The 19,366-nt window shown below is 59.6% G+C and overlaps 3 protein-coding genes across 5 annotated transcripts; 2 read left to right on the top strand and 1 right to left on the bottom strand.

Moving 5' to 3' along the window:
• Nucleotides 1–1,067: 1,067 nt before the first annotated feature.
• Nucleotides 1,068–5,195, top strand: Polr2j (RNA polymerase II subunit J). Its single transcript, XM_005328503.5, has 4 exons — nt 1,068–1,220; nt 2,794–2,883; nt 4,105–4,279; nt 4,965–5,195. The coding sequence occupies exons 1-4, from the start codon at nt 1,168–1,170 to the stop codon at nt 4,998–5,000; spliced, it is 354 nt and encodes a 117-aa protein (XP_005328560.1). The 5' UTR covers nt 1,068–1,167; the 3' UTR covers nt 5,001–5,195.
• Nucleotides 5,196–5,385: 190 nt separating this feature from the next.
• On the bottom strand, nt 5,386–11,948 carry Lrwd1 (leucine rich repeats and WD repeat domain containing 1). 2 transcript variants are annotated; one of them, XM_078023853.1, is made up of 16 exons: nt 11,717–11,945; nt 11,351–11,503; nt 10,988–11,222; nt 10,789–10,905; nt 10,306–10,446; nt 9,992–10,096; nt 9,269–9,391; nt 9,080–9,194; nt 8,594–8,703; nt 8,251–8,458; nt 7,682–7,754; nt 7,454–7,594; nt 6,260–6,351; nt 5,938–6,093; nt 5,745–5,857; nt 5,386–5,634 (listed from the first exon to the last, which is right to left on the bottom strand). In XM_078023853.1, exons 4-16 carry the CDS (start codon nt 10,819–10,821, stop codon nt 5,494–5,496), a joined length of 1,551 nt encoding a protein of 516 aa, XP_077879979.1. In that variant the 5' UTR covers nt 10,822–10,905; nt 10,988–11,222; nt 11,351–11,503; nt 11,717–11,945; the 3' UTR covers nt 5,386–5,493. The 2 variants fall into 2 exon arrangements, with proteins under 2 accessions (XP_077879979.1, XP_005328559.2); XM_005328502.4 differs by lacking the exon at nt 11,351–11,503 and having other exon boundaries at nt 11,717–11,948.
• Nucleotides 11,949–11,988: 40 nt separating this feature from the next.
• Nucleotides 11,989–18,277, top strand: Alkbh4 (alkB homolog 4, lysine demethylase). Of its 2 annotated transcripts, none has more exons than XM_005328501.5 (3): nt 11,989–12,147; nt 15,315–15,512; nt 16,829–18,277. In XM_005328501.5, the coding sequence occupies exons 1-3, from the start codon at nt 12,004–12,006 to the stop codon at nt 17,408–17,410; spliced, it is 924 nt and encodes a 307-aa protein (XP_005328558.4). In that variant the 5' UTR covers nt 11,989–12,003; the 3' UTR covers nt 17,411–18,277. The 2 variants fall into 2 exon arrangements, with proteins under 2 accessions (XP_005328558.4, XP_077879980.1); XM_078023854.1 differs by having other exon boundaries at nt 12,018–12,147; nt 15,406–15,512.
• Nucleotides 18,278–19,366: the final 1,089 nt, after the last annotated feature.

Raw genomic sequence — 19,366 nt, 5'->3', positions numbered from 1 at the left:
TGAGCCACGACCTTAGCCCAAGATGTGCATTTTTAAAAATATTTATTTTTTAGTTGTAGTTGGACACAATACCTTAATTTATTGATTTTTATGTGGCACTGAGGACTGAACCCAGGGCCTCGAACCTGCCAGGTGAGCGCTCTGCAGCTGAGCCACAACCCCACTGTCCCCATTTTGAGAGATGAAATGCTCAGCATCTTCAGCCAAACTCTACCATGCGACCCAGAGGGTGGGGGTCACCAGTCAGGGAATCCTTGCCCTTACTGGCTTGACTTCATCACCTCTCAGAAGCCCCACCCAATTGGCTTGGAGAGTTAGGGTCCTGTTCATTGCCTCCTGGATTGGATACCGCCCAGGCACAGTGACATTTGGTCACTCCAGGGCTCAAGTGGGAAACGGAAGTAGTGGTTCCAGCTCCGGATTCCCATGGGGGCTGCAGGGCTGCTGCCAAGCTGTTAGGGCTCAGTAGCTCACCTGGGACCTCTGTTGCTTCAAACAGCACAGGTAGGGCCTTTATACTAAACGGAGTCTGCAAAAATATTAACCATTCAACCAGGGGATGACGCACTTACCCCACCAAGCTCCTGGCATTCTTGAGTCAGTGTGTACCTGCCTCCTCCCCCAGTCCTTCCCCGACTGACCCTGCTAACAAGAAGCCAGTGACAACCCTGCTAAGGGTCTTGCAGCATTCTGCACTAGGAGCTTTGACAGAGGGCTTCTTTATACACATCCTCCTAGCTAGGATACTTCCTTAGGACCAGCACTCCTCACCCCCCACTGGCAGCCACAACTGCCCCCTACCCCATTGGCTCCATTCTGTCACCCTCCAGAACACGTTTCCAAAGAGATGAAGGGGTGTGGAGAGACCAGAGGTGCCCATCTCGGATTCCCGCTTAGCCTGGACCAAGATGTCACGGTAGAAACCAGAGCACTCCCCCCAGCTGTAAGAGCACGCGTGAGCAGTCTGGACTGACGCATGCGCAGAGCTCGCGGCCTCCCTTGGGTGTGCGTGCGCCTGCGCGAGGTCCTCCGGTCCGACAGAGGGCAGTGAGCCGGACTTACGCGAGGTGGCAGCGCCGGCGTGACCCGGAAGAGGTCACGATATAAGGCGCTGGCGGGGGCGGCGGTGGTAGCCACTTCGAGTGTGGGCCGGGCTGCCGCGCCAGGATGAACGCCCCGCCGGCCTTCGAGTCGTTCTTGCTCTTCGAGGGCGAGAAGAAGTAAGCGGAGAGGGCGGGCGGGGCTCGCGGGCAGCGCCCATCGCCTCGGTCCCTGCGGGTCTGGGGCTTCTCCGGCCCGGCGCGGGGGACTGGAGCAGCTTTTGCAGCAGCTCTTGCTTGCCCCGCTTAAGGCAGCCCTGCGAGGCCGTGGCGAGTGCACCCATTTGCAGACGAGGGAAGTGAGTCTTAGGAAAGTTGAGTCACTTGCACCGGGCTTGCAGGAATTGGTGGGGTCTACTATAGTCGAACCCCGCGTCTGGCTCCTAAGTCCTTTTCCTTAGGGACCTGGCAGCCGACGCGTCTCCCACCCGCCACCGCCACCTCCACCTTCCGTGGGGCAGCCACAGCGATGGCTCTAAAGCTGCTGTATGGCATTGCCGGTGTGGAACCTGCAGTGAGTGCCTGTTGCTGGCAGGTTGGAGGCCAGTGGTCAGCCAGCCAAGGCTTGGCTCCTGGAGCCCCCGGTGTGGCCTGATCTGGCTGGAGGCCCAGTTTTACCTTGCAAGTGGACTTCCTGCAATTTTTTGTCATAGAATTTTCTCTTAGGCTTACACGAAGTAATTTGTGCAAATCGCTGAGCCCTGGACTGGGCACATTGAAGACTGAAGCCTTAGCCCTTCTTGTGCTTGTTTTGGTCCCAGGGGTTTAACCAGGGGCGCTCTACTACTGAACTGCATCCCCAGCCCTTCATTTTTTTGAGACAGTGTCTTGCTATGTTCCCAGGCCGGCCTTGGACTTACAGTCCTCCTTGGTCGCTGGGGCTATAGGTGCGTACCAGCACCCTGAGCCTTCTCATTCTTTTTTTTTTTTTAATATTTATTTTTTAGTTCTCGCGGGACACAACATCTTTGTTGGTATGTGGTGCTGAGGATCGAACCCGGGCCACATGCATGCCAGGCAAGCGCGCTACCGCTTGAGCCACATTCCCAGCCCCTGAGCCTTCCCTGAGGCTGGTGTGTGGGGTCCTATGGTCTAGCCCTTGTCGGCCACTTCAGCCTTCCTTTAGACAGACTTGACTGGGGACCATCTTGTGTCCCTAGGAGAGACTGGCAATGTCTGGAAACATTTCTGGTTGTCACAGGGGTTGCTGCTGACATATAGTGGGTAGAAGCCAGGGATGCCCTTAAGGTTACAGTGTACAAAAGAACTCCCCATAGGAAACAAAGCTGTCGTTTTGTGTCTGTGGAGTGCTGCCATAGCGAGACAGGGCGGCTGGGGGTTGGCGCAGCCCCTCCCTAGCATGTGGGGGCCCTGGCAATCAGTGTTCGGCTGACACGGGTATGTGTGTGTGTGTGTGTGTGTGTGTGGTGGGTGGGAGGGCCCTGGGTCACTGTACTGTCGTGAGTCAGGAAGGATTTTTGTTTTTGTTTCTGTACTGCTGGGGATGGAACCCAGGCCTTGCACATGCTAGGCAAGCGCTCTATACCAGGCCCTCCAGCCCTCAGAGCAGTTTCTCTGGGGTGAAGAGATGGAGAAAGGCTCTCAGAGGAGGCAGGACCTGGCCTGTCTGGAAGGGCAGAGTTTAGACTTGGGGAGCTCCTGCCCCTCAACTGTTGCTTCCGCCTCTTTCTAGGATCACCATTAACAAGGACACCAAAGTGCCCAATGCCTGTTTGTTCACCATCAATAAAGAAGACCACACACTAGGAAACATCATCAAATCGTAAGTTCCAGGACAGGGGCCTTCAGGGGGTGGTTAACGGGGCTTTTGGGGCCAAGCACAAGTCCCCTGAGATTCCTTTGTCTCTCTAAACTACAGGAAGTCCTCATCTCTTGCCCGAATGCCGCCATCCTAGTGCTTTGCTCCCAGGGCGAGCTGACCTAGGTCTGCTCACATAAGGCCTGTTTCTCTTTTTATCTGACAAGAGCGCAGGCAGCCAGCCACAGGAAAGCAGGGCTACTCATGCTGATGAGCATTGAGAGGTGGCCAGGGTTAGCTCCCCCCCACCCCACCCCTACGGTGACAGTGACCTCAGTGACAGAGGTCACTGAATAGTCCAAGATATAGAGGCAGAGACTGACTGCTGTGGAACAAAGGGAAGTGAAGAGGTGTTGGGTGGGTCTCTAGTGCCTGCCGTGGGCACCCCACATTGGCTACACCAGTGAAACTCCAGCTAGGTAGGGGGTCAGCCATGTGACTGTCACTTCTGCCCAGGGACTAGTCATTTCCCTGTAGAGACTGGGTTCTTCACTGTAGTGCTGAGGTAGGTAGCGAGAGGGGACAGGGGAGGTATGCTTTTCCCAGTCTGGCATGTGGAGGCTGTGGGTAGCATTGACCCTAGTCCTGGTGCATAAGGTATGGGGATGCCCGTCTCCTGATGACCCCTTCCCTAAGCCAAGCCAGCGGGGCACCCAGCTTTTCTAGGGCCTGCTGCTCCTTTGCTGCGTGAGCCCAGTGTCCCCCTGTGCAGAGGCCTCCCTTGTGCTCAGGCTTGGCCAGGAGTGCTCTGGAGCTCCGTGGTGCCAGTGCAGAGCCCTGTAACCCTGTGGAGCAGGGACTGCTTCCTGTCACCAGCAGCTGGGAGCCTGAATTCCTTCCCCTGCTGACTGGTTTGCTGTTCCAGGGCCCTTTTAGGCCCAGGCCCAGGGTTTGTGTGTCCTGGCGCCTGGCTGGATATTCAGTTTAGGGAGGTCTCTCTGCTGGTAGGCCTGGGTCCCTGTGTTAACAGAAATCTCAGGAATCCAGAGCCCAGCCAGAGTCCTTGAATCCTACTGGATGCTGGATATGTGTTGGGGATCCCATGTAGCACATCTTGAGTGTCTATTTCACTGGAAGATTTCTAGGAAAAGAATTGTGTGGCTAGAAAGCTTGTAAGTCCCAGGCTAGGGCCCCAAGGCCACTAGGCTCTGCCTGGCCTCATGCCATCTGCTCCTGTTTCCTCAGACAGCTGCTGAAGGACCCACAGGTGCTGTTTGCTGGCTACAAAGTGCCCCACCCCTTGGAGCACAAGATCATCATCCGGGTGCAGACCACGCCGGACTACAGCCCCCAGGAGGCCTTCACCAACGCCATCACAGACCTCATCAGCGAGCTCTCCTTGCTGGAAGAGCGGTTCCGGGTGAGGTTGCGGGTGCTGGTGGAGCTGTTCCCTGGCCCACACCCAGGGTGCCCCAGGGCTGTTTCCTGGGAGGCTTCTGGTGGGAGGCATCAGGGATCAGGGACTTCCCCCACCTCCCCAGGTGCTCTGACCAGAGCTGTGGAACTGAGGGGTGCTGTCTCCCTGGGGAGTGGGAACTTTCCTTAGTGCCCAGTCTCCTGCGCTCTTGTGGTCCCCATGGGCCCAGGGGACCTGCTGCTCCTGGAAGCTGTTCTTGTGTCTCCTCTGCTGCTGGGCAGCTGGTGCTTAAGGCCTGTCTGCCTCCAGGTGCTGCCAAGGGGCAGTTCATCCCAGGTGGGGCTGTCCCACCACAGTCTAGGACAGTTTAGACAGGGAAAGAGCCATGGCATGTGAGGTCCCCCTTCTCTGCAGGGTGTGTGGCCATTGGGCCCAGCAGTGGCAGCATGTGTGCCACAGAGCTGTAGGCAGGGTGGGCTGAGGCTTCATCCTGCTGCTGGCTGTCCAGCTCCCCGGAGGGTTGGGGGTGCTGCCTCTCCCCCCTCCTCCTGTGTGTAGTACAGCCTGGGCTGTGCTGGGGAGAAGGGCCATGGCCTGAGTTCCTTGGTGGACCCTGTGCAGGTTGCTAGACCTGTTTCTGGCAGCCTGGCCAGTCCAGCTGAGGGGCTGCTTTCTTCCTTTTCCCCAGGTGGCCATCAAGGACAAGCAAGAGGGGATTGAATAGGAGGGTCAGAAGACACCTGCTCCTCCTGCAAGCCCAGCTCCTGCCTCCACTGTACCCTCCTCTGTAGGCATCGCAGAGGACCGTGGCCAGGCCCAGCTGTGGCTCCTGGCAGCTTCCTCGTGACCTCTTCCCTGACACTGAGGTGTCCTGTACATAGATTGTTTTAGCTTCCTAATAAAGTATGACATTCAAGGACCCAGATGTAGTGGAAGTGACTTCACAGCAGGTAGTCTGGCAGACAACCTGTTCTGGACACTCAGGCCACTGCTGAGTGGACTGGCCCAGAGCAGAAGCAGGCTGGAAAAACGTGCGCACATCCATGAACCTGTCTTGGAAGCCCAGCTGCTGGGTCTGCGTCACTGTAAACAGTGCTCGAGGCGCCATGTGGAAATCGAGAATTTAATAAAGACACTAACAAAACGACCCCCTCCAGCCCCGAGCTAAATAAGTTAAGCCACATCCTTGGTGTGCTGCGTCCCGGGAGCCTGCCCGGCTAGCATCTCCTCCAGACAGCTATGATGTTGGAGTCCGTCAGAGCCGTGAGGTAGGTCAAGGCACTATTGGCCACCACAGTGTTCACCATGGTCTTGGTCACCGGCTGCCCAAGTGCTAAGGGCTGAGGCCATTTAAGGATCTGGTGGGACCAGAGAGAGGGCTGGGTTCCTGCTTCCACACACCAACCCTACACACTGCCAGCCCCAGCCTGGAGGAGGCAGGGCCTGGATGGCACCCTTGGGACGGTACCTGCACAGGGGCCTGCGGGGCTGCCAGCTGTGGAGGTGGCTGCTTTAGGATGTGCCCCACATCGTAGATCCACACGCTGCCCTCCTCATCTCCGCAGAGCACGACCCCCTTCTCTGCCAGGACAGAGGGGCCTCAGGTGAGAGTCAGTCGGGGCAGGGCTCCAAGAAGCAGGGGTGGGGGCGGGGGGACTCACCAGGGCAGGCGCTGAGCGAAAAGTAGGCCAGCTCCGTGGATGACCACTGCAGCTGGGCCAGGACTACCACAGCCACCGGGGACTGGCTGCCTCGGCCTGCCCATGTCTGGCTCCAGCTCCACAGGCAGATGGTGCCCAGGCCACTCCCCTTGGAGGCTGTGGTGAAGGCAGAATGGAGACCTGTGCCCAGGCTGCCCCTGGCCGCTCTACCACTTCCCAAGTGGGATGCCTCAGAAGCCCTTGGACCTGAGCCCAGCCCAAGGATAAGTGACCCACCCATATGGGTCCCAGAGGCCAGGCTGTCCTGCCCGGGCTCACTCACCCACGACATCCTCATTCACAAACGCCAGCCCATCCACTCTCCGCCCGGGTGCCTGGGAGCCCGCAGAGAAGATAAACTCCACCTCGCACACCCTGCGGGAGAGCAGACGGTGCCGGTGGCTGGCCCTGGCATGCAGAGCTGCCTGTCTGCTCTGGTCAGCCAGCCACCTGGGCCCTGGCCTGGGGGAGACTGGGAGATGCAGCCCCAAATTGCACTCTTGGCCATCGAGAGGCTCAGCATCACTCTGAAGGGGGCCAGCTTCTGGTGCCCCAGGCCACAGGGAGTGGATGCCCAGAGGCACAAGGGGTAGGTTGGGTGGGCTGTGTGGCTGGGCCTCTGGGCCCAGGTGCCAAGCTGGGCAGGTGTCTCGGGCCATATGCCAGGACCTGGGGTGGAGCTGCTCTGATCCCGAGGACAGGGGAGTGGCTCACATGAATGGGGTCACTGTGTGCCTGCCCAGTCCTGCAGAGGCCAGCCAAAAAGCACCTAACTAGAGACAGGTCTGAGCTGCGGCAGAGGGGACAAGAAGGCACCAATACACCTGAGCATATGGGACAGGCAGACGTGGCATGAAGAAGCAAGAGGTAGCCAGTGCTACTCCAGGTGTGCAGGGAGAGCTGGATGGGAGCAGTGGAGCCCACGGCTACCACTAGCACTTAGCTGGACATGCCACACCCTTTGCCTCGGCCTCCACTGGCCCTCTGCGCACGCCGTCCCTCCAGGCAACCTCCTCTCCCCTGCCTGGCCCTTGTAGACTGCCTGTCGCTCGTCTCCTTGGCAGAGTGCCCTGGCCAACCCCATGAGGACATCCCCTCCCAATGATTCTTTTGGAGCAGACACCACCCTTTGTGGGGCTGTCACTGGCCACCTCTGTGAGGCCTGTCTCCCTGCAAGGCTGTGTCCCACGGTAGGAACCCATGCTGTGCACTGTCCCATGGGCTTTCCAGTTGACACTGATGCGCCACCTCCCTGCCCTGCACTAGCCAGGGGTTCAAGTCGTTGTCTCCTTTCTATGGACAAAGACATTACGCTAATAAGAAGGTCACATTGCTGAGCAGCAGGACCTGGGCTCAAATCAGTTGGTCACAGTATGGTGAGGAGCGGCCCCGAAGTCTCTAAGGCTGCCAAGGGCAGGGGCATGCTGGGCACCCAGTCCCAGGGCCTGGCTTTCCAGGCATCCCTGCCGGGCCTCACCTCCTCTTTTGAGGCTGGTCCAGCCGCACGTCCCAGCAGCAGCAGCCCCCCTCGCAGCCAGCCAGCAGGTAGGCATCCGGGCAGGGGGCGACGGGGCAGAGGCGCAGCGGGATGGAGGTGGAGTCCAGTGTGAGCAGCTGGCTGCCAGCAGGTGAGGGGCAGCATGAGTCCGGAGCCCTGTGTGACCTGCTGGCCACTGCTCCCTCCCCAGGCCACCTGCAGGCTCACCTGGCCTGGAACTCATAGTCAGGGTTGGGCACCCCAATGTCCCAGAGGATGATCCGCTTGTCATAGGAGGCCGCTGAGGAGGGAATGGGAAGGGGAGAGCAGCCCTGAGGGGCCCTGTGCCCTCCTGCAGGCTGTGTCCCAGGCTGAGACCAGGGTCCCAGGTCAGCCCTTCAGAGGAGGGAGTGGGACTGTGGCTAGGAAATGGGGCTTGGGCCACTGTCCCACCGTCCTGCTGAACTCAGTGTGCCCAGCACCGCAGTCATCTCCTGCCACTCCTTTACCACCTCAGTGGGTTCACCCTGAGGGCCAGCAGTGCCCACCAGGTCACTAACAGAGCAGGGGCCCAGGTTTCCAGGAAACTCCAAGGCCACAGAGCAGGTTGGGCATAAGATCGGATCTAGAGCCCAGTCAGTTAACCATGAAGCCATGTCAGCGCCACAGCTGAACTCAAGGCCCAGGGCACCCAGCAGCCACCAACTCCCTACCATCCCAGGGAGGGGACACATGAGGCCATCAGGGCAGCAGGACTGGGATGTGGGGAAGCCCTGGGTCAGGGGAGAGGGTCTTACTGAACAGGTGAGTCTCATGGATGGGACTGAAGCAGAGGGTGGCGATGGCCTTCTTGTGGGCCCGGATGACCCCGCAGCAGAAACCCGCCCGCACGTGCAGCAGCCGGACCAGGCCGCGCAGGCCTGCAGCTGCCAGCACATTCCAGCGCTTCTTGTGGCCTGCCTGCGTGACCACTGTCAGGGCTGTCCAGGCCACCGAGAAGAACTCCTGGAGGAGGCAGGGAAGCGGTCACTGAGCAGTTACAGTGTGAACATGCCGCAGCGCCAGGCCTGGGGGCCTGCGTGAGGACAAGGTCGGGAGGACTGAGAACCCCACACTTGGCCCGGCAGCCTTGGCACTCACCTCGCCAGGCGCCTTGTACTTGTGGAGCACGATGCCTGTCTGGCAGTCTATCACGCAAACCGCCTCCCCGCCACACGTGGCCACCGTCTGGGAGGTGGCCCCGGAGTGCCCTGTTTCAAGGGGTCATCTGAGTGAAAACTTTCGCTGTAAGCCCCTCCCTGCAGCTCCCTCTTCCCAACCTATAGATCAATTTTTTTTTTTTTTTGGTGGCACTGGGGATTAAACCTAGGAGTACTTTACCACTGAGCTGTATCCCCAGTCCTTTTTATTTGAGACAGGGTCTTGCTCAATTACAGAGGCTGGCTTTGAACTTACCATCCTCCTGCCTCAGCCTCCAGGGGGATTACAGGTATGCACCATCGTGCCCTGTCTTTCCTGATTGCCCCCTCTATCCAGGGATGCCCCCCCCCCCAACTAATGGCCCTGCTGGGAGTACGCATGGTGTGGTTCTGCTCCGGTGGCCCTCCTCCCTCTCCCGAGACGCACCCTCCTCCCAGGCTGGCTCGAAGGCACAGGACCACAGCTGGGTCTTCAGGTCCTGAGGGCTGTTGTTCCTGCTGTGGCACTGCAGGAAGTGCAGGGGCTCCAGCTGCAGGGCAGGCTGTGGGGACACAAAGCATCATGGCTACCCGCTCCTGCTCCCCCAACATGTCACCCCTGGACTTGGCTCCTCACCTGGCTGCTATCGGGGCCTGAGGGGTCGTCCTCCATCTGGACTGATGGGGAGTTACAAGCCCGCTTGGTGGAAGGAAGGTTGAGTGGGACATCATCTGGCCGTTTCAAGGACACCAGCCTGGCCTGTGGAGGGGGTCTAGTGACCACAGGTACACCTGCCTGGGGCTTTCTTCCTCCCGACCACAGGCAGACTGGGTGCTCTTGAGGGCACAGGAGGCAAGGGCTGCTCCAGGTCGCGGAGGAGTCTGCTCAGTGTTATGGTTTAGGTGTTCAATTGGTCACCCACAAGCCCATCACAGTCACTTCTCGTGACACCACTGGGAGGTGGGGCCCAGTGGAAGGCAGTCAGGTCACTGGTGGCATGCCTCTGAAGGGGACATCAGCCCCCTGGTCCCTTCCTCCCTGCCTTCTGACCATCATGACGTGATCAGGGTTCCTCTACCACATGTGCCAGCCACAATGTACCGTGCTGCCACAGACCCCAAGTGATGAGACCAAGTGACTATGGATTGAAGAAACTGTGAGCCAAAATAAACCTTTCCTCCTTGCAAGCTGATTATCTCAGGCACTTTGTCACAGTGACAGAAAGCTCTCTGACAACTTGGGCACAGGCAGGAGTCTCCTGGGCTCCTGTGAGGGCCCTCTTGATTTCCAGTAGCTTTCCCAGGGACTGAGGGTCAAGGCAGGTCCTTGGCTCCAGGAGCCCCATGGAGTCACACTCACCCTGGGCTTGTAGGTAGCTGGAGTTTCCTGGGGCCTCTTTGGGACGTCTGCCTCATGCACCTGGGTCCCACCGGAGGCTACCAATTCCTCAGAGATCATCCGAACCTAGGCAGGGCCAGGCCTTCAGGAAGCTGGGCACAGTCCTGATGCCCCAAGCCCTTCACCAGACACCAGGTCAAAGGGAGCTGGGCCTCTGCAGCTGCTGTCCCTGACCCACCCCGCTCCCCACAGTCACCAGCCACTCAAGGACAGACACCTCCAAGGTAGTGAGAGCCAGGGAAACTGACCCCTGGCACCACGGGGTGAGTACATACTCGCCACTGGGTGAACTCGCGGAGAGAGTCCGGGCCATAGCACACATCCCTGACGGCGGACTTCACAAAGTCAGCCTGGGCTTTCTTGGTCTCCTTTCCAGGGCCCAGTGCAGCCATGAATTTCTCCCAGTGAGCTGTGACCTAGTAGGGAGGAACCAAATCCAAGCCCAGCCCCTCCCACCATATCACAGGAGTCTTTACCCCCTACCGGGAGCCTCTTAAAGGCACTAGCACAAAGCAAGGAAGACTGGCCCAAACCTGCTTGGCCCAGTTGGTCCCAGCCTCACTGTGCCCCGCCTGCACACCTGCTGGGCAGGACCTCCAAAGACAGAAGCAGAGCTGCAGCCATGCACAGAGTAACAAACATGCCAGGCGGTCCAGGCGAGGAGCCCCTAAAACCCAGCTCAGTGTCCTCTTCTGTCACTCCCTCAATGCCCCCCACTGCTCCCAAGCACGCCTAGATAAACTTCTCCCTGACTTTACCCTGTTCGTCAGTTCCCGGTTCAGATTCTCCATCTGAGCACAAGTGGAGGACGCATCCTTGCCATTGACCTTGCGTAGCTTGGGCAGGAGAAAGGAGACTTTGAGGTTGTCATTGACCTAAGAGATGAAGGAATAGTGGAGTCTGAACACCATGGAGTCCCCACACAGGGGCATGGGACTGGTGGGAGACCCCACTTACGGTCAGGAAGGGGTTGCCCTCCAGGCTAAGCTCCTCCAGCTGCGGGAACTGGCTTAAGGCAGTGACATCCCCCAGCTGGTTGTTGGCACAACGGAGGATGCGCAGGTGCGGCAGGCCCAGGTTGGGCGGCAGGGCCTCCAGCAGGTTGTAGGAGAGGTCAAGTTCCTGCAGTTGCTTCAGGCGGCTCAGGAGCTTCGGGTCCAGGTGCTCAGAGAGCAGGTTCAGCCGTGACAGGCTGCGTGGGGGCAGAGGGAAGGCTGCTCAGGGAACAGCAGGCCTCCCAACCCACACCCAAGTGCCCAGGCCGCCGCGGAAAGGGTTTCACCTGATATTTCTTGTGCATGCACGGAAATTTTAAAAAACCTTATAGCTACTTTAGAACCCGGGGCTGCTGTCGTCCTCGGGACGCTTTTCCTGATCCTCTGGGAGCTCCTCAGTGCTTTTCTCTAAACATCTCAGCGGGTGGCGCAACACTCTCCTTCTGCCCTCGGCAGGGGTAGAGCCACTCGGGCCCACCTGGCACACACGCAGGGCAGCAAAGGTCCCGTGCGCCTCTTAGGACGTTTGGCGCGTGATGAGACTCCGCCAGGGCGAGGGGACGATAACGGAGACAGGCAGCGAGAGGGGAGGGCCCCTGGCCTTTCTTCCCGCCCCCGAGCGACCTGGGCGACCCGGGGGGCTGCGGGACCCCCGCGCACGCGGACACAGCCTCCCCCGCCCGGCTCTTACTCCAGGCTCCGGATCTTCCCCAACCGGTCGCTCTTGGGTCGCCCGCGTTGCATGAGCAGCCGCGCCGTGAGGGGGCCCATGGCGAGCGGGCGCGGCCCGCGCTGGCCCCCTCGGTCTCCTGGAGTCCGGCGGAGCCCGGGATGCCCGCCGTCAGGAGCTCCTGTTCGCCGTTGCGGAGCCCAGGAGGTGGCGCCGCGCAAGTCCCGGGACAGCGACCACCGGAAGGAAGCGGAGCCGAGGCCGTGTGCAGGCGCGGACTACAACTCCCAGCGGGCCCCGCGCCGCGCATGCGCGCTGTTCGCCCGGACGGCGCGATGGCGGCTGCAGAGGCCACCGAGGTCCTGCAGCAGTGCGGCTGCAAGGGCATCCGGACCTGTCTGATCTGCGAGGGGCAGCGCTGCGGTGACCCGCCTTGGCAGCTGTCCCCGCAGGTAAGGGCTGGGAGAGGGGCCACTCAGATGGACTACGTTCTCCATATGGAGAAACTGAGGCCCAGCTCGGCCCTGATGCGGGCCGGGGTCGTAGCCTGCCAGGGGCCCCGAGGTAGGGGCGCTGGGGGCCCGAGGTAGGGGCGCTGGGGGCCCGAGGATGGGGGCTTGGAGGAGTGGTCTGGCGAGTGGGAGGCAGCTGCGACGTGGGCGGGTCGGCCCGCAGCTCTCCTCAGGGATTTTGGGGGGGATCTGTCAGCGCAGCTCGCCTTGGCCCCTCGGGGCTCCACAGCACTAGGGAGACACGCAGAAAGGGCGGTGGGTGCCAGCGATGCCCGGAGGCCTTGCACGGAAACGGGAGAGGAGGCACTAATTCGAGAACTCGGAGCCTGGCAATGCTGCAGGTGGCTGCCAGGCGCTCCGGCCAGGGGACCTGCTTGGGTAGAGGGCTGGGGTCATGCGTGTGCTGGGAACGAGGATGGTGCTGGAGTGAGGGAGAGGAGGCTGGGGAGGTCAAAGGGGCCTGAGGACAGAGGCCCCGTGTCCTCTGAAGCAGGTGGACTTGTTTTGAAGACCCTGGAGAGCTCCTGGAGGGTTTTAAAGGAATTATAAGGTGAAATGTGAATTTTGGAAGGATCCCGGAGTGGAGGGGCCAATGTGATGGTAAAAGTGCCCATGGTCCTGTGGAAGCTGTGTGGTGTGCTTCACAGATTTAATCTAGAATTACCAAATGATCCAGCAATCCCATTCTGGTGTCTACATCCAACAGAAATGAAAGTGAGACTTTGAAACCTTTGTTCATCGTGCTGTAGCAGTGTTATTCACAATAACAAAAGGTGGAAGCCACCCAAGTGTCCATCAAGTGATGAGTGGAAAAGTAAAATGTGGGTGGTTCATACAATGGACATTATTCAGCCTTAAAAAGGAAGGAAAGCCTGACACATGCTGAACTGGGGATGACCTTGAGGATATTATGCTGAGTGAAATAAGCCAGTCTCAAAAGGCCAGATGTGGGCTGGGGTTGTGACTCAGTGGTAGAGCGCTTGCCTGGCATGTGTGAGGCCCTGGGTTCAGTCCCCAGCATCAAAAGGACAAAACAACAAGAGGGCACATACTGGGTGCCTGTTCTTATATGTGGAACCCCAAGTAGTCAAAGTCATGGAGACACAAAGTGGAATGAAGGTTACCAGGAGCTGGGGAGGGGAGGATGGGGAGTTAGTGTTTTAATGGATACAGTTTTGCAAAAAGGAGGGGTGCTGGAGATGGACAGTGGTGACAGCTGCCCAACAGTGTCAATGTATTTAAGTGCAGAAGGTCTGAAGTGTGCAGTGACCCTGGGTGTGGAGAGATGGCCCTGTGGCCCTGTGGAGGTCACAGTGTCCTGACTTGATGGCAGTGGGACAAGGAGAGCAAGATGGCCAGGAGACTCCCTGGTTTCAGTGTGTCCTATGTGAGGGGCCCAGACAGGGGGGAGAGGGTTGTCCAAGGCTCAGGATGTGACTAGCTGGAGTTGGAGGCTGGAGGGGGAGCTTAAGAGGAGAAGAGACCCCAGGAGTAGAAGAACTGAGGCTGTAGAGGCCAGGACTGAGGCCCACCAGGTGGTCCTGGCTAGCTCCTCCACATGTCTGTGCCTGTGTCCCACACAGAAGGATGTTTCTGCTGCCTCCTCCTTAGAGCTGGCCAGGGATTCAGTTAGATTGATCCTTCCAAGATCTTGAGTGCCGTGGAGGCCAATAGCGATTTTATTAACTTTTCATTCACAAAGAGGGTCAGGAGAGAACAGTGTATCCAAGGCCAAGGGAACATTTTGAGGTATTGGCCAGGCGGCTGATGACCAAGGTCAACACAGTGGAGAGGGGCTGGGGGAGAATGGCCTTGGGCGGTGAGGCTGCAGGGATGGGGTGGGGGCCGATAGGAGGAGGAAGAGGAGGAGGGGTTGTGGTTTAGGAAGATTCCAGGCCAGGGAGACTGAGAGCATTCCTAGCCCCAGGGGTGGCGGCAGGGCAGAGGGACTTGAGGGGTCTAGAGCCAGCCAGGGTGGAGGGGTGTCGAGGTGGGTCACCCCAAGTGAGGATGAGGAGACTGAGATGTATGCCCAGGTCAGAGCAGGGACAGGGCGAGGCTGGTCATCCTGGATGAGGCTTGGGACTCCCAGGATGAGGGACTGTCTTGGCCCTGGTGAGGCTGGGGGCAAAGGTCAAGTAGTCAATATAGGTGATGAATGATCGGGGTCCAGAGGATGACCACTGGTTATCAAAGAAAGGCCAAGGGGAGGCTGAGGGCTAGCCTCCTGCTCCCCTCCTTCCTACCCTAGACTCCAACATGGAGAAGACAGTAATTAAAAGGGGGGTCCTGGTCTATAAGAGATGAGGCCACCTCTCCCACAGACACCCAGCTCTGGCCTCTTCTCTTTGGAGACATCTCTGTCCCTTTCTCAAATCAGCTTGCTTTCTATGCTTCCCGTGGTGTTTCTCGGTGTTTATTCTTAAACACAGGGAACAAGGACCCTTCCTGATCTGTGACGGGTGGGCATCACTGGGCAGAGAGGCAGGCAGCCAGCCGCTCACTCCCCCTTGAGGATGGCCGGCCAGGTTGGCCCTTTTCTGAAGGAGAGTTCCAGGGAGGACCTCTAGGGCCCAGAGGACAGGAGCTCTGCTGGAGGGGGTGTGTCCCCTGGGCTCCCAACAGGCATCACTGCCTTGAGACAGCCAGGGCTCAGCTTCAGGCTCAGCATGTTCCTCGGAGCCCAGGCTTGGCTTGGATGCTCTCACTTAGGTCCTGTCCTATCACTCTTGCAAGGCTGGGGGGACAGGTGATGCCACCGGTGACACAGTGCCCGCTCCCTGGCTTTGCACCTTGGGCTAGGTCCTTAACTTGGCTAAGCCTTCTCTGTCAAGTGGAGAGTAGAACAGGGCCAGGGAGGGTGGAGCGGGAGACTGAATCTGCGCCTTGGTTTCTGGCTCCTTCTTTCCTCTCCGTCCCTTTTTTCTTGGGCCTTCCCCAGGGGCGTCTCTAGACTCCTGCTGCCCTCCCAGGTGGCTTCAAGGGAGGGAGACACCTTTGAAACCCCTCCAAGGTGGCCTCTGAGTGGAGTCTCCCAAGGTGCCAGGGTGAGCGTGTACCCCTTGAGGAAGGCCTCAGGAGTGACAGGACCTGTCTCTTCTTTGCAGAAGACACACCATTTCCTTTACTGCTCGGACTCTGGCTGGGCCGTGGGGGCTGAGGACTCTGACTTCGAGGGCTGGGCCTTCCCATTTCCAGGGGTGACCCTGATCGAGGACTTCGTGACCAGGGAGGAAGAAGCCGAGATGGTGCGTCTGATGGATCGTGACCCCTGGAAGCTTTCTCAGTCGGGGCGGAGGAAGCAGGTACAGTGCCCTAAGCCATGCTGAGGGCTGGCCTAAGCCATGGGACAGTCATGCTGCTGGGGACCCATAGCTCACCTCTTCTGCAGCCACGCCTCACGGATCCTTGGGTGGGACATGGGCAGCCAGTGCCACTGAGGAGGGTGCATCCAGCATCTGGGCCTGCTCAGACTTCCTGCAAGGCTTGCCATGCCCCTCTGCACAGTGGGCTCTGGGGTGGGATGTCACAGGCGAGTTCTGGACAGTGATCCTCGCCTTTCGGGGGCTGCAGGGGCTGCCAGGCACCGCCCCTCCCATCACATCCCTTATCTTGCACATTCTGCTGGCACTCCTGACTTGCCCTCAGCAAGGCCAGTGTCCCTTCTCATTTTCCTCCTGCTATTCCGCCAGCTCGCTTGTTCCCTCCATCTCCGGCCCTCAGGGCCTGCATCCACCCTCCCACCTCCCTCCTTACTTCCCCTCATCCAGCCTCCATACATAGCTGGTTCTGATGGTTGCTTCCCTGGACACCCTCAACCTTCTTTCCCTCACTGGTGACATCCAGCCAGCTGGAGGATGTGTCCTGCTTAGGCTGCTCCCTGAACCGTGCCCACCTGCTCTGGCTCCCAGGATGCCCAGCCACTCACTGCTGCTCCTCGCCTGCCTTCGCTGTACCCTCCGCCCCCGTGGAGAGCGCTGTCCCCATGCGGATGCTGGTGCTGAGGCCCCTCTCCCTGGCAGAAGCCCTTGCTCCAGTGTCTGCCCTCCCGGGCCCTTTCCACCGGCACTGCAGCCCCTGGCGGCCTGGTCTCTAGCAGGAGTGTGGCAGGTCCCTCTGCCTTCAGTCCCCACCTCCCGTTTCCTCAGGTTTCAGGCCTCTAGGCCTCTTCTGCCTGCAGAGCCAGGCTCTCTGCTCAGGGACAGGCTCTTTGTCCACTTCGGGTCCCAGCAGCCCTTGGTTCCCCACCCCCAGGCTGATTCCCTTCCCTGACCTTGAGGCTGGGGGCCCCACCCAGGTGGCTTTGCTCTTGGCAAGCCTCATGCCCCTGGCCAGGCTGAGGGGGCCCTTAGGTCTGAGCCCCGAGTCTCGCCCAGGGTCCTCACCTCTGAATCCGCCTCCTCCTGCTCAGGCCAAGGCCATCGGCCCTGCGGCTTGTGCTGACTCCTGGCCATCTTGGTGACTCCCATCAGCCTTGCCTTCAGAATGCGTCCAGCTTCTGAGCCCACGCTGCCCCTGCCACCATCTCCCCATGCCAGCAGGCTGGCCGGCGCCCTCTCCCTGTTTTCAGCATGTCCTACATCAGCCTGCCTGGCTTCTGACCCTTCCGTCCCGCCCTCAGGACTACGGCCCCAGAGTCAACTTTCGGAAACAGAAGTTAAAGATGGCGGGCTTCTGCGGCCTCCCAAGCTTCAGCCGTGAGGTGGTGCGGAGGATGGGGCTATACCCCGGGCTGGAGGGTTTCCAGCCCGTTGAGCAGTGCAACCTGGACTACTGCCCCGAGCGGGGCTCCGCCATCGACCCCCACCTGGACGACGCCTGGCTGTGGGGGGAGCGGCTGGTGAGCCTCAACCTCCTGTCCCCCACCGTGGTGTCCATGCACCGGGAGGCACCTGGCAGCCTGCTACTCTGCGCGGCCCCCTCTGCCGAGGCCCTCGGGGACAGCGTGATCGCCCCCAGCAGGTCCGTCCCGTGCCAGGAGGTGGAGGTGGCCATCCCCGTACCCTGCCGGTCCCTGCTGGTGCTCGCTGGGGCCGCACGCCACCAGTGGACACACGCCATCCACCGCAGGCACATCGAGGCCCGCCGCGTCTGCGCCACCTTCAGGGAGCTGTCAGCCGAGTTTGGCCCCGGGGGCGCGCAGCAGGACCTGGGCCGAGAGCTCCTGCAAATGGCACTCTCCTTCCAAGGCAGGCCCGTGTGAGCTGCGTCCTGGGACAGGACCCCGAGCAGGGCCTGGCCAGAGTCCAGCCCCAGCACTGACCACGGCCAGGGACTGAAGTGGGAGCCTGTGTCGGGGCTCCTTTTCTGTGTGTGTGGTGCTGGGGACTGAAACCAAGGGTGGTTTACCACTGAGCTATGGCCAGGCCCTTTTTAATTTTTTATTTTGAGACACAGTCTTGCTAAGTTGCCAGGGCTGGCCTTGAACTTGGCAGTCTGCCTCAGCCTCCAAGTAGCTGAGATTATTGCTGTGCACTACTGCACCCAACTCCCTTCACTAAGGTATTTTTTTTTGAACTGGAGATGGAACCAGGGGCACTTAACCACTGAGCCACATCCCCAGCCCTCCATATTTATATTTATTTTGAGACAGGGCCTCACTAAGTTGATGAGGCTGGCTTTGAACTTGGAATCCTCCTGCCTCAGCCTCCTGAGTCACTGGGATTACAAGCGTGCACCTCCATTCCTGGCCCCCATTAGGTTTTGAGAGAAGCCATCTGACCTGATCCCGTTGTCATGGGCAGCATGTGCCTTAGGTCCTGCCCAGCTGCTAGTTTTCTTTGTAGCACTGGGGATGGAACCCAGGGCCTGGCACGTGCTAGGCAAGCACTCTACCATTGAGCCACAGCCTTCTTTAATATTGAGATAACCTCTAAGTTACCCAGTTTGGCCTCGAACATGTGATCCTCCTACCTCAGCCTCTAGCATATGGGGAGCTGCTTTTGATGGGACAGAGCCTGAGGTCTCCCCTGTGCCTGCACTGTGGCCACCGTTTGGGTTGACTTGTCAACAGTTTGGTGTAAAATGTTTTCTTATCTGTTCCTCTGAATGAATTTTCCAGACACCCTGCCATCTAGCCCTTCTGTTGGGGGCATGTTGGACTGGAGAGTCACTGGTGGTAGATCTGAAGTTCACAAGGTGGCAGCAACTTCTGAGTTGGGCCCAGCTTGGGTCATGCTGACCCCCTGAGGTGGGGGCTTGGGCAGGGACATCTGAAAGCCTGCCCCCTCCCACATCCTCACATTGGGATTTAAAAGGTAGGGGCCCTCACCCCCCGGGATGCCTCGAGGTTGTGCCCTTGGTGGCGTCACTGTGTGGGTGCCCACCTGCATAGGGCAGCTGCCCCATTCGCCCATGACTGAGGGGGTGGCGGTGTTCCCACACCCATATGGCAGCCCCCTCCCTCGTCTTGGCTTATGGCTATGTGATGGGAGCCACCTTAGAGGAACAGGGACGCATCACCTCCCAGGAAAAGGGACCGGCACTACCTCTAGGGTCATCCAGAACAGCTGAGTCGGCAGGTGCTGTCTGTGAAGCAGTGTCCAGCTGCTGAGCTGCTGCCAAACCAGGGGAACCCTGCAGCGACCCAGGAGGCTTCCCAGTGCCCAGCAGCTGGAGTTGGCTCCTGGCCCCCGTGGCTGCCACCCCTGTCCACTCACGGAGCCAGAAGATGGCAGGCTGTCCTCCTGTCGGGGCTCTGCAGAGCCTTTGCCTGGGACGGGATGTGGCGGTAAGGGAGGGCAGTGTGTGTCTGGGAAATGTGACACTGAGACCTCACAGGGAGAGGCACAGAAAGGCTCAAAGCCCAGCAGCCAGGAGACCCGCCCACTGGCTGGCCCAGTGCTTGCCACGCACTCCACGTGACCCTTCCTGCAGTCCTGCACGAGATGCTTGGGAAAGTCCCATTACGTGACAGTCATGTTGATGACCTCCAGAGTTGAATCTGTCCCTGGAGCTGCTCCCAAGATGGGTCGTTCCTGTCACCCAGCATGCTGGAGCTGGAGAGCCCAGGCTGTGGGGTGCGCCACGACCCAGCTCCCAGCACCACTGCCCGTGCGTTTCTGAAGGGCTGGTCCCCAGCAGCTGCCATCAGGGGTACTGAGGTCCCTTGTCTCTGCACTGGGTGGCCGCCTGGGTCTGCTCCCTCCAGCACACTCCC

The sequence above is a fragment of the Ictidomys tridecemlineatus genome, chromosome 10, assembly GCF_052094955.1.
Source record: "Ictidomys tridecemlineatus isolate mIctTri1 chromosome 10, mIctTri1.hap1, whole genome shotgun sequence".
In the NCBI taxonomy this organism is placed as follows: Eukaryota; Metazoa; Chordata; class Mammalia; order Rodentia; family Sciuridae; genus Ictidomys; species Ictidomys tridecemlineatus.
Note: the sequence above shows the minus strand (reverse complement) of the source record. Positions and strands in the feature narration are given on the sequence as shown.

Coding starts and splice junctions, on each gene's coding strand:
- Lrwd1 (XM_005328502.4), bottom strand. CDS start 11,796: ATGGGCCCCCTCACGGCGCGGCTGCTCATGCAACGCGGGCGACCCAAG. Junction 9,392..9,991: donor CAGCTACCTACAAGCCCAGG/GTGAGTGTGACT, acceptor CCCCCTCCACAG/GCCAGGCTGGTGTCCTTGAA. Junction 8,459..8,593: donor AGTACAAGGCGCCTGGCGAG/GTGAGTGCCAAG, acceptor TGCCTCCTCCAG/GAGTTCTTCTCGGTGGCCTG.
- Polr2j (XM_005328503.5), top strand. CDS start 1,168: ATGAACGCCCCGCCGGCCTTCGAGTCGTTCTTGCTCTTCGAGGGCGAG. Junction 1,221..2,793: donor CTCTTCGAGGGCGAGAAGAA/GTAAGCGGAGAG, acceptor GCCTCTTTCTAG/GATCACCATTAACAAGGACA. Junction 2,884..4,104: donor CTAGGAAACATCATCAAATC/GTAAGTTCCAGG, acceptor CTGTTTCCTCAG/ACAGCTGCTGAAGGACCCAC.
- Alkbh4 (XM_005328501.5), top strand. CDS start 12,004: ATGCGCGCTGTTCGCCCGGACGGCGCGATGGCGGCTGCAGAGGCCACC. Junction 12,148..15,314: donor CTTGGCAGCTGTCCCCGCAG/GTAAGGGCTGGG, acceptor TCTTCTTTGCAG/AAGACACACCATTTCCTTTA. Junction 15,513..16,828: donor AGTCGGGGCGGAGGAAGCAG/GTACAGTGCCCT, acceptor TCCCGCCCTCAG/GACTACGGCCCCAGAGTCAA.